Source organism: Lissotriton helveticus, chromosome 5_1 (genome assembly GCF_964261635.1).
Source record: "Lissotriton helveticus chromosome 5_1, aLisHel1.1, whole genome shotgun sequence".
NCBI classification, from domain to species: Eukaryota; Metazoa; Chordata; class Amphibia; order Caudata; family Salamandridae; genus Lissotriton; species Lissotriton helveticus.
In genome coordinates this window covers 1,645,013,291-1,645,026,144 of record NC_136065.1, presented here as the reverse complement: position 1 = coordinate 1,645,026,144, position 12,854 = coordinate 1,645,013,291, and the positions used below count along the sequence as shown (strand labels likewise).

At 44.7% G+C, this 12,854-nt stretch overlaps 1 protein-coding gene across 1 annotated transcript; it reads right to left on the bottom strand.

Annotated features, from left to right (window-relative positions):
- Nucleotides 1-1,593: 1,593 nt before the first annotated feature.
- On the bottom strand, nt 1,594-3,351 carry LOC144753753 (beta-actin-like protein 2). The gene is made up of 2 exons (XM_078641338.1): nt 3,254-3,351; nt 1,594-2,865 (listed from the first exon to the last, which is right to left on the bottom strand). Exon 2 carries the CDS (start codon nt 2,819-2,821, stop codon nt 1,727-1,729), a length of 1,095 nt encoding a protein of 364 aa, XP_078497464.1. The 5' UTR covers nt 2,822-2,865; nt 3,254-3,351; the 3' UTR covers nt 1,594-1,726.
- Between the last annotated feature and the right edge of the window lie 9,503 nt (nt 3,352-12,854).

Below are 12,854 nucleotides of genomic sequence, written 5' to 3'. Positions count from 1 at the left end.
CTGTCGAAAAATGGGGAGCATCTGAAGAGGATGCAATCAGGCTCGAGGAGGCACGGGGCACGCAGAGGCGTCCCATATCTATGGAGTGGTCGCTGCTCCTCCACAGCTTCAAACAGACATATAACATCCACATGAATTCCCCAGCAGTCACACAAACTAAGTCTGCCCTCGTAACACCCCGAGCAGCGCAGGTACTCCCCAAAAGGGTCCCACCCACCTCCCGCCCCCACTTTCTTATAAGTCCCGGTGTGAAACTGATTCCCAGTGCCAACAGACCAGCAGCAACTAATGCCCTCATTCCCAGCCCCCTTCTTTCCGTTCCAGAGTCATATGCCCCAGTTGGGTCCACAAATGTGAACTCTTTACAGCCAATCTTCAGAGTAGTCAGTTGCACTAAACAGACCTCGGAAACTAACAAGCTGGGAGGAGACCCAGTCTCACTAGGCACTCATACATGATCAGACATGAGATACCTACCAAAGCAACAATGGACTCTGATGTCTTTCTGTTTTAATGGTAATATAACTAGACGAATGTTCCATAGCTATCAATGAAATTATGAAATGTATACTCTGTATGCACATGGAAAAATGAATAAAAAGGTTTACAAAAGAAAATAAAGAAGAACGAGAATTTTTATGTAAGGCATGCTGCTTCAAAAACTGTTGAACAGGTGAGGGACAGGGTGAGAGGGAGATACCTGCAGAAATCGGGAAACTCTAGGTATTCTCCACCTTTCAAGGTCACAAAAGTGTTCCAAAATGCTGTCAAGCTCGATGATAATCGCATCTGGAATCACCTTTCCGTCCATATTGCAGGAAGGAGGAAATTTGGGATAATCTTCAATACAATTCTAATTGATTTTAATTTAAGGAAATAGTTAGTGGCAATAACCCACACTTGTCCTTGATCAAGAAGATCCTGCTGCAAATGAACATCAATAAAGTGAAAATTAATTTGCAAAAGCCCTAATTATGGGTCGCTGTTTTTTTGTGGAATATAATTTATAGTGAGCTCAGAAAACAGCCCGTCACACCCTGCCTCTAAATCTGGATCCCAACTATGCATAACCAATCGCAAAGGAGCTCCACTGGCTACCAACATAAACCAGGATTAAATTCAATATTATTTGCACTAGCCACAAGATGTGTGGGAAGGAAGCATGCGGCTACCTCCAAAGCCTCCACATATATTACAATCTTTAATCAACAAGCCTGCTACTTACCCAGCAATGAACCGTCAAATGACAAAAACATGGAGGAAGATCTCTGGGTGCCCATTGCCTTCAGCTCTGAAACACCTTGAATCAAGAGCCCAGAGCAGACCATGACCACCTCCTGCTCTGAAATCTCCTGAAGACTAAACTCTTTAGACAGGCTTTCATTTGATCTCAGGCGTTCTGATCATTCGCTGCATGTTTCCTTCAAATGCAGTTTGTTGTCTGAGGCAGACCTCTCTCGTGAAGCATTCCATTTAATGTGATGAGGTTCATCTACATACCAGGTAGTTTAAATTGCTTTTTGACCGAACACGGGGACTACTTAAGGAAGCCTTTGGCTCTTAAGCAATCTTTGTTCTTTTTTTATTGTTCCATTACCCAGGACCTTGTTTTGCTAGTGAGAGAAGAAAAGTCTTTAAATTATGTATGTAAAATGCACTTTATTAATTTTTTTCTTCATTTGTATACTTTGTGCTATCTCGTATTTACATAATGCCAGTGCTCAGTCTAGATAAATTTCTCATAGACGTGAAAAGCCCCATACTCCTTGTAGTCCTTCATGGTCATCAACATTGGCTTGAAAGTGCTCAGGGAGGCAATAATGGAGCCACCAGCCCAGACTGCCGTTTTCCTCTCTGGGCTGGCAAGGAACCTGTAGTGATAGTCCTGGGTGGACATCTTCATTAGTTCATAACGGATTCTTTCAGGAAATCCGGGAAACATAGAGGAGCCCCCTGCGAAGGCAATGTGAGCCAGCACCTCCGTTCGAAACTCTACTGGCACCTTCTGGATGCTGTTCATGGCCAAGAGGTGAAGCCCTGGGGAATCATTCCCTAACATCTGGGGTCTGAAGATGGGCTCGGCGCAGATGAACCTCTCGCTACCCAGAACGAGTTGCTCCCCATCCGGCAGCTTTAAGCGGGTGCGCTTGCTGGAGTTCAGGTTCTTTTCAAAGTCAAGCGAAACGTAACAGCAGGATTGTTTGATGCTAGTAACCAACTTTTTTTCCAGTTTCAAAGGGATGTTATTGGCTTCCTGTAAGAGCTTGGTTAGATATCTGGTTATACCCCGACCAGCAATATCTAGACGATAGGTGGCCGGCTTCAGAAGTTCCCCTTGGCAAACCGCAGCTGTATAGGAAACACCAGCTCCAGCTTCAATGACCAGTCCACTGATGAGCCCATAGGAACACAAAGTGAGAAGGGCGGTGTTAGCGACCTGCAGAGCGGGGACACCAAAGGCTTCGAAAAGGACCTCTGCCATCTTCTCTCTATTGGTGGAGGGACTGGAGGGCGAGTCGGTCATGAGGACTGGTTGGTCTTCTGGGAAGACCTTCAGCTTGCAGACAAAGATGTGGTTCCACAGGATCTCCATGGCCTCCCAGTCGGTAATGATGCCATGGCTTATAGGCTGCCGCTTTTCAATAGCGATGTCCATGGTGGAGGAGGATTCACTCACAAGGCAGGGTTTGTCCTGCTTTCTGCCCTGGAAGATGGGAATCACAGCCAGGGTCTTCATGACCGATTTGGATTGGTCACTCCCAGCGAAACCAGACCGGCAGAATCCACTTCCATTGTCAATGACCACAGCCGGGCGTTCCATCCTATCGCAAACCCTTCCCCAGCTGGTCCCCTTTTCATAACGGCCTGTCAAAACAAACAAGGACAAAAACAGGAAATGTGTTGTCCCCATCCAATCATTGTTCAGTATATATTTTCTTCCTCTATCAGTATATCTATCTATCCATCCGTCCATGTATGTCTGTCTGTCTTGCCAGCTCTCTGCCAGTCTGTCACTACTCACTAGACATGTTTCTATCAAGGATGCCTCAGTCTGCCCCTCTGAGTAGATGGCCGATGTGTGTTTGTCGATATCTGTTTTCCTTTTTCCTCATCCCTTCCTCACTTTCATCCTTCCTTAATTCCCTTTTCTCTCATTCTCTCCTTTCTTCTTTTCTTCTCCCTTTCCTTCCTTCCCTTTTCCCCTCTCTAACTCCCTTCCTCTCTGTAGCACCGTATGCTTCTTGAGCCTTACCTGGGTGCTCTGGAAGGCCAGTCACTGCTTTCTCCTCTCTTGCTCCTAGCCCTCTGCCTGTCCCGGAAGCTGTTGAGCCAGGACTCGCCCGTTCCTCAGCGGGGAGAAAGTCAGAACCGACAGTGGGTTCTGTTTCCCAGGAGTCATTGTGAGGTGTGCAGAGCCGAGGACGCTCTTCCCACCTGCAGGGGCGGGCTCGTTGGCTGATCTCAGTGCAGGGGCTGCAGGAGGAGTGGAAGACGTCTGGGTAAATAGCTTAACGTGGAACAGGGAGACGGGGCATGTACTCCTGGCGTCCACATGTGACCAAAGTGCACCCAGTTGATGCTGAACAAAACCTTTGTTGTCGCCCTGGACTTCTGCTCCTCCTTTTAACACAACAAAAGGGCCAGCCGCTAGAATGAAGCACTAAACATCAAGCTAGATGTTTAAAAGTCGAAGACCGTAAACGCAAAGAGAGAACATGGAACTGGACAGCAGGGCCGGCGCTAGGCATGGGCAGCATGGGCGGCTGCCCAGGGCCCCCGGTCTGCTCGCAGGAGGGGGGCCTCGCACTTTTAAAGACGTGTTTCGAGGCCAGGGCCCCCTAAGAGTTTAAAGGTTCTACCCATTTCCCCTGCTGGCCCCTCTCGCAGGGCCTAATCGCTGCAGCTGCATGATGATGGCAGCGATTCCATAGGTCCTTAAACTGCCATTATGTGTGAAGTGCGCCCTGCCCCTGTATGAATGAAAAGCAGGATACCCTGCAGGGCGCACAACAAAGGATAGAATGACGTCCTGTCACTTGAAAACTGCTCACCTAGGATGAGGGAAAATTGGGGAAGGAAGCATAGAGGTGAGAAAAGGGGGGGGGGGCAGATAGGTGTGAGTGGGGCGGTCACTCAGTCTCCAATTTCTCAATGCACAGGGTAGCATCAGGAGCGCCCATCAGAAAGGGCCCTGCAGCTGAGCAGCAGGAGAGCTCGTTGGGTTGCTGTAGCATCAGACATGTAAATAAATAAGGAAGTCTCAAATGATACTGCTGTACAAGAATTACAGCTTTAACACGTTTCTAAAAGTTAAAAACAGAGTTTGTCTGTTGCCACGTTCGCTTTGCATTTCGTCTATAGATAGCTCTTAAATTGTGAGCTATCTGTGAGATAAGCTGACCCCTTTATTTTGCTAACTATTGCAATTGCCTTTAATGATGTGTTGAGCTGTTCTGAAAATCATTATGCTTGCTACGTCAGGTGAATGTAGCGGTATTAACATTAAAAAAAATGCCCTGCCTTCTCCTATGCATCTTTTATTACTTTTTGCATCCGATTTATTTAACACGATTCATGTATTTTATTAAGTTTGTTTACTAATTTAACTCCTGAAACAATTAGACAAAAACATTGCCTTGTATCTGGGAGACAGGAGGAGATATCAGTAGGTGAACTGCACAGTGAGTGAGGGATCAGGAAACCTGCACTCAAATACCGATCATCCACTTGACCAAATAGTGTTATCCTCAGTTAATCACTTTGTGTCTCTGCACGCCCTGGTCAACGACTGTCAAATTTCAGAGCACTTTCAGGTAATTCAGTTCAGGATGTGTGAGATACAAAAACTCACTTTTATATCATTAAACAGACGATACTGTTAATCAATGTATAATATGTTCTTTAGCATGACAAACGGGTTTGTTATTCTTGATTTACTAATTGCATTATAAGCAGAACAAAGGGAGTTCATGAATATTTGTAAATTAGTGTAAAACTAGCACTTATAATACATGCCATTCTAAGCAGAGATATACACTCATGTACCCCATTGAAAAAATGTTAAAGAAATTGAAATTTTTTTTAAGTAATTTTTTTTACATGAGGTCTATTGCTTGATTTACATGCCAAATGTTTTGATTTCTCGGCTCATACTTTGGCTTTTCAGGTCAATTCAGACCCCTGGTTTGGCTCCAGCTGGTCTTTCCCTATTAATCGACTTGTTTGTCCACCTATTTTCCAGACATGATCCGTATGACAGTGAGACAAGGGGTGCAGGCAAAGGAGCAGACACAGCATTAACAAGTGGCTGGAGCAAGGCTTTACGTGTCTTAGACCCAGCAATTAATTAGAACGGAGATTGAAACGGGCCCCATATCTTTTCCTATATTCATGTACTAACCTGACCTGCAAAAAAACTGGTCTAGTGTCTGCACAATGAGGTATGACACGTTTACAGGGTCGGACTGACCTATAGGGCAGTCAAATCAGGCTGTGTGTGCCCAACGGTCTAATCTGTCAGGTCAGTATTTAGGCTGTTTTTTTATGTTTAGAGGTCTGCTTTATGGTCATGTGAGCCGTTTTTTTTACTTTTGATGTTCATGATAATTTAAAACAAACATTGCTTCCAGCAAACTCAAATATATGCAGTCTTCCATACCTTACAAAATCGTATACAGCATTTCTTTACAAATTAAAAACTGATATAATTTGCAAATACAGAAATTTTTCTAGCTGCCTAATTCACTAATGGGGGCCACTTTTATTTTGGTGCGGGGGCCTATTTCCTGTCTCAGTCTGACAACGTATGTTAGGGTAATACATGGCAACAAATTAGTTCCCGTTTGTAGTTCACGTGCTTCACTTAATTTTGCATTCCTTAAAAATCTTAGGTATTTCCAAGATGTGTGTTTCTGTAATTCGTTTCACAGCATATTACTCTTGTATGGTGCACACTTTGTATTGGGTTACATCCAGGTGTTTATAACAGGCTACAATTGAGAGGTTTGTATTTGAGGCCGAAGGCAGTATACCTTTCTCACTGTGCCTACCTGGGGATCAAAAAGGTGTTCAGAATGCATGATCATTCAATACATGGCCTCTCTGCAGAGAACACAGTGCAACAATACAGTATTCAAATTGCAGGTGTGATTCTGTGCAAATGTGTGTGAAGGAGGCTGTCTGCTGGGATTTTGGTTTGAAACCTTCTATCTACAAGGCACCATCCATTCATCATTAGGCACTTTATTAAAAAGGTTCTCTCTTTGTACAACACTCCTTATGTTATTTCCAGAATCCTATACTATGTGCCAATCAAACTCCTGTGCCACCAACAATTTAGAGGTCCCTAATTGGAGGCAGATCCTTCTCCTTTTTAGATGTGCAAGACTGGAACTTTCTCCCTCTTGAACTATGGTGTAACTCCAATCTTTAGCAAAAACACTTAAAACTGTCCTTCTCCACATTAGTAAAGTCTGCAACTCTCCTTTGGAGCTCTCTTAGTGCCAGGAGGCCCGGTTAGCCTATCAAATTCATTTATCCCATTCAATAGAACAATAACACATTGTAAATCATTTAATGTATTTCTATTTAATACAGATGTAAAATATAGGTATGCATTTTCTAAGTATTATTAATTTTTAACCATTATACTCACATCCAAACTCAGTAAGTAGCTTCTTGCAAAAAGGCTTCAACAATGCCATATAATCTGTGATCTCCGAATAAACTGCACATTTTATAAAACGCAATAGCTCATCGTCTTAATGAGAATTCCAAAGTTCAAATCTTTCTCACATGTATTGTTGGAGCCAAACTAGTTTCCCATTAGAAAGGATGTAGCCTTAAAGGCACTGTATACTGCTCACAACATAGGTCCTCAGTACCTTGGAGAAAATTCATATGGTACACACCTAGGGAAGCTCTTCGATCAACCCCCATGGAAACAGTGGAAACACCTAAAATAAACAAATAGTCCTGGTGTGGCAGAAGCTTTATCTCATTCCTTGCAAACTCTGAAACAAAACATCTTTGCATTTTTAAAGCCCAGTACAATTCTATCTGTTTTAGAAACAAACGTAAAACCTGGCTTTTTTCAACTATGTTGCCCAATTAGCTTCATTTACTGTTACAGCTGCAGATGGCAGTACCACATTGGCATGCTCTATAAACAATTTCAATATCAATATCAATATAATTAATGGCCAATTAAAATGACTTCCTATGATGTCACTTCCTGTTAAGTTAAATCGTATGCAAATTATAGGGGCCTCGCATTTTCCTATTCTGCCCAGGGCCCCATGAACCCTAGGACCCGCCCTGCTGGACAGGGATGGTATTATTTATTCTCAATAATTGTTTTTATTGTCACCTAATTCTTTGACTGCTTTTGATGTGATTCGGAGAGGGTCAACTCGATGGTTGGGGGAGAGCAAAGCTCGCTTATCTACACCATGTATCAAATAAATCAAACAGATTAATAGCCACCTGGACTTGGGGCCTCAGAGAAACAGTCTCAAAGACAGACTGGAAATAAAAGTGGAAATGGTCCACACACACGAATTCCCGGGATTCAATGGACGTGAACTCTCCACGCACCATTGAATTCTAAAAAAGAAGCCAAATATTGAATAGGCCTGTGGGCAGAATTCATTAACCTGCTTCTGCGCTATAACCCACTGAGAGAATGAAGCACATTTTAGAACCAATCCGAGGAAGGCAGGAGATAGCCTTGCGTGACAATCATTTCTGGTCTTTCACCCAAAGAATTGCCTCCTCAAATTGGTGAGTAGCACGACACAACAGTGTCCCCTAAAGCAATGGAGGGAACATCATCCATAGTCTCCCCCTATGCAGGTTGTGGTGGAGTATACCCTATTTTCAGCTCTGCAACCACGGGGGCTTTCTCCTCTAGTTAAGTCTGATACTGCTGGCATGAGAAAACCAGTTTAGGGTATTTCTAAAACACCATACTCACCTGAGCGCATAAACATACACCCTTTAAATCGGTAATCTATTTTTCTGCCTATCAGGAGTTTATTTACCTTATTATAATATATACTTGTACACCATGACTTACCAACTCCTTGTCATTTTTAGGTCTAATTCTTTAGGAGATTGGATCAGGAAGTTAGAATAATAGGTAGTGAATAACAATTTACTTTACTCATGGAATAACCACAGACTCTGGGAAGTTTAAATAGGAAAATAATGAATGTACTGTATACCACTAATTTCTACTCTAACCCCATTATTTTATTGTAATAATTGCATGAGTAGTTAAGCAAACATACGAAGTTTAGTTTAAGCAGAAGCATATGCATTAGCATGTGAATTTTGAAGCGGCCTTCTTAGGCACTACTGCGCAGCTGCAAAGGATTCCCACCAAAAGCAAAGTACGTCATACTACATAGATGTAGTAGACGCATGCGCAGAAGAGTTCCCGCATTTTTGGCAGCCATTTTAAGACACTCGGGTTACTTGTTAGTAAAGGAAATAGGTAACGTTCCCCTAGAAACTGAAATGTTGTGTGGTGCAATTATTAGTACTTACAAAACATGTTGGTTAATAAGTTACATGTTATTTTGGGAGGACTGAATCGAAGCAAGTTTTTTACGTAGGAAACCTTGCTCCATCAATACCCCCTTTGATGGCATTTTATGCCATCACTAATTACTGAACCAGATGCCAACTTTAGCAGTTTCCCAATTCAATTTCTGTTATTACTTTAGAATTTCCTCTTTCCCTTTTCTTTTGAAAACATTTCATTCTTTTGTAAATATCCCCTTCATTTCTTCAAGTTGAATTTCATAATATTTTCTCTTCTTTCCTTTTTCATTTAATGCATACCACTTTCTGTTTCTGCAGCATTTGCACCAAATCATTATCAATAATACTAATAGGGCTATTCCCATTATTGGCATCAGTATTTGACCTACAATGCTTCTTCCAACATTAGAAAACCCATTACCTACAGAAGAGAGACCATCAGTTAGTCTCTTCCATGCACTATCAACCTCCAGTGGTTTCAATTCTTCTTCCAAATGTGTGACATTTCTGACATATCTCCCAATTGCGATACTTTTGTCATGTAGGTAGGTGCAGCAATGTTTCACCTTCAGCATTCTACAGACTCCGCCCTCTTTTACCAGTAATATGTCAAAAGCCGGTCGATTTTGCAAAACATTAGATTTTATCGCAACTACTTTTGTATTGATCAATAAAAATCCTCCCGCAGTGTTAGTTGATAAGTGATTAAACACTGTAGACAATTTACAAATACTTTGTGTATTCAGAATTACTCCCACTGAAGGTATCAGTGTACTAAATATATCTCCTACAATTTCTGAAAAACTAGCTCTTCTCTTTCGTGTTAGTCCATTATTTTCTTCATTGCTTCCAGTGATTCTTTTTACATGATATACCTTTGGGAATACTATTCCAAAATAGCAACTCCCATACCAATGATCAGGCAGCCTAAAATAAGCTTTGTTTCCACAAATATAATAAACTCCAGGAAATACTGGATCAGTTCCCCCTTTTAGTCCCCATCCCCCAATTATCAAGAAAGTTTGTTCGCATTCACTAGAACCAATGACTACATTGTTATACTCTGTTTTTAACCTAGGGAGACAGATTTTCCCTTTCTTTTTAAGGTCCAGGGACATAGCAGTATGAGTGTTGCCAGTTGCAATAAAATCTTCCCTCTCAGCCCATTTAGGTATCTGAGGTTTCGGTTCAGTAGCCCTTCTATGGAAATCCTGTCTCCTTTTCTCTACTAAATTCAGATTTTTTTTCTTCTTCATGTAACCTACATGTTAGATTATCTTTATGTGCTTCAGCTATATCTATTGTTTTCATTGTCAGAAAATATTCACCCATAAACTGTGAATCTGTACTACTAAGGACAGGGTTCATGTTTATGCGTAAGGGAATTTCTGAGAAAATCACATCTATGTTAGAATAATAATATTGTAACTACCCAGTTCTGTAGAATAAACTAGCTAAAATGCTACATGAAATACCATATGTCAGTGGTAAATGATGATATGTCACTCCTTCTACTACTGATGTTGGTAATTTCATACATACATAGCAATCACTACCTTCCATTGTTTCTACATAATGTACTAGCAGATTAGCGAAAACATTTAAATCTGTCTCACTACTTTTTATACTGTGGTGTAAGTCTGTCTCATCTGGTGCTTCTAATTCTACTCTGCCTTACTTAAGGTTAACTACCTTTCCAAGTGTACTAGTGTCATCCTGTTTATTTGCAGTCATTAGATAAGGCATTGCTACCGTCAAGCGGCATCCATCAACAGCAGTGCAGGCCCTGAATTACGCCAAAGGGCGTGCGCCACACTCCCGCACAACTGAACGGCCGGCAGAAGTGGAGATCTGGGAAGAACCAGAGAATTAACGCATTTCGGGCGAGCCGAGCAGCGAGTGCTGCCTGAATCTAAAATGGCGGCGGCCCATAGCAGCCCAGTGCCGCGACCGACACCCTGAACAACAGAGGCCCCAACACTTGCGAGGGGCTGATCGGCCCCAGGAGGTGAGCTAAAGTGAGGCTCTGCCCGGCTGATCCGCAATCCTCCCAACTGGGCCTGAGGACATTGCCGAATCTTGAAACATCAGAGCCCGACTGGCCAAGCACAAAATGGCAACCGTGCCAGCCCGGTGGGCCGACTGCTGGTGCGGCTGACCAGCTGGGGGTGGATCTGCCTCGGAAGCATAGGGCAAGTGCAAGTGGAGCTTCCACTGGAGGGCTTGGAGGGTTCAGGGCCTCACCAGGCTGCATCGTGCTGTGTCGCCACAACGTGCTGTAGCTGGTGACTGCGGCGACGATCCTGATGGCCAGCTATGCCCACGCAGCGGTCATAGATGAGAGTGGAGCTGGAGGCCGAGCGCATGTGGTAATTGCCAGCACAGTCAAAAGTGACACTTGCAGGCAAGGCTAGGACATGTGCGACACCTGCATAGACCTGGGACTAAGTGTATGGTGCACCCTGCTAACTCGTCCAAATGCAGCACAATGGATAACGTCTTTTAGCTGCGGAAGGCACCACAAAGGGACCAAGAGAGCCAGGGAGTGGAGGGAAGTAACCGAAATGCACCACAGCACCCGGCTCCTGCGATTAATGACCAGTCATCAGAAAGGCAGACAACGTTCCCCCTCACCCAGTCACACAGTAGTCGACAGAGAGGGCCTGGGGAAGGGGAAGTGGTGGTAACGCTAAAGCTGCCGAATGGAGAGATAAGCCCAAACAACCGACTCCGGGAACGGGGCTTCAAAAGTCAAGGGCCCCCTTTCTCTCCCACTTCCACCCACAGACTGCCACAGCACTACGACACAGCTCCTCAAGGAACCCCATACCGACGGTCTCACCTGCCTCCCCCATGAGGAGATAGCAGACAGAGCCATAGCCCCAACTGGACTGTTGAAGAGTGGGCCCTCACAAAATATACCAGAGGGGGGGAGGGAGTGACTGATCCTGCCAGGACTCACAGAAGAGTACCAGCCACGGGCCCGCCACCCCTCCAGAGGAAGGTTTTGTATGCATCGAGGCACAGCGGGGGGGTAGTCCACAGCTACCCGGAACCAGAGACTCGGGGACAACCTCCCCTCCACGAATAACCATGCAGGTGGGGTTATCTGGGAACCTGCATCGCAGACCGCCACCATGGGGTGCCTAACGACAACCAGGGGACCTAAGCCACATGAGACCAGGGTCTCCGAAGTCAGCTGGGCAGAAGGCAAGCACAAACCCCAACACCATCATATTGGAAAAACCTGACAAGGTGCTAGCAGCTATAGAGCACTAACGGATCACGATGGAGGAGCGCTTCGGCACCCTCAACCTGCTGCGTGATGACCACAGAAAACTGGTGGACAAGGTGGGAGATGGGGAAAAAACATTATCGGCAATGATACCCCAGACCAAGGCGTAACAGGACTCCATCTCCATCAAAGACTTGCAGGCCCGCGTCGCGATCAGGGAGGACAAAACGGCGATCTGGAAGGGCGCTCCAGACGAAGCAATCTACGTATCCTGAACCTACCGGAGGGGGTGGAGGGAAAAGATCCTGTTGCATACACAGAGGCCTGGCTCCAATCCGTTACACCTCGGGAAGACCTCACCTCACACTTCTCAATCGAAAGGTCACACAAAGTTCCAGCACAGCGCTTACCCCCGCTACCGTTCTGGCCACAAGCTGTTGAAGTTGTTCCACTTTTGGGACCGTGATGCTATCTTACGAGTAGAAAATAAGACTCCAGAGCAGTCCAGCAGAAACGAGCATCATTTCCGGAGATAAAGAGACGGCTGAGGGACAAAGGCATGCAATAATCTCTGTTGTTCCTGGTAAACCTTAAAATAATACACAACGCCACTGTGTACGTCACAGATCCGCAGGAAGCCACGGATTGGCTGGACTTGAACTTACAGACTGGCTCACAGCAAGAAAACGCCTCAGCATCGGGATCCAAAACGACCAGGTCTCCACGACGTGGAGCACGAAGCACCCAGATTCAATCCAGGAAAGAAGTCATTCCCTAAACCACTTGCGCTGCCGAACCTGGAGCAGATTATAGTGAAGCGCAGGAAGGCCATACAAGCAGCGGCAGAAATGGGGGCCAATCTCTCAACCTCAGATCATGAGGACATTCCGCATATTTTCACGCCTGAAGAAGAAGATCCCACTGACTCAAGCGACTCTCATGAGAACTCTGGGGCCCTGCCCAAAGTCACGCCACAGACAGCCGGCAAGCTTATATGAAGTACACTTGCCACCACCGACACATTACCTCTGACAGCGAAGGCGGCCCTGCCCTCTCATCCCACATCACACAC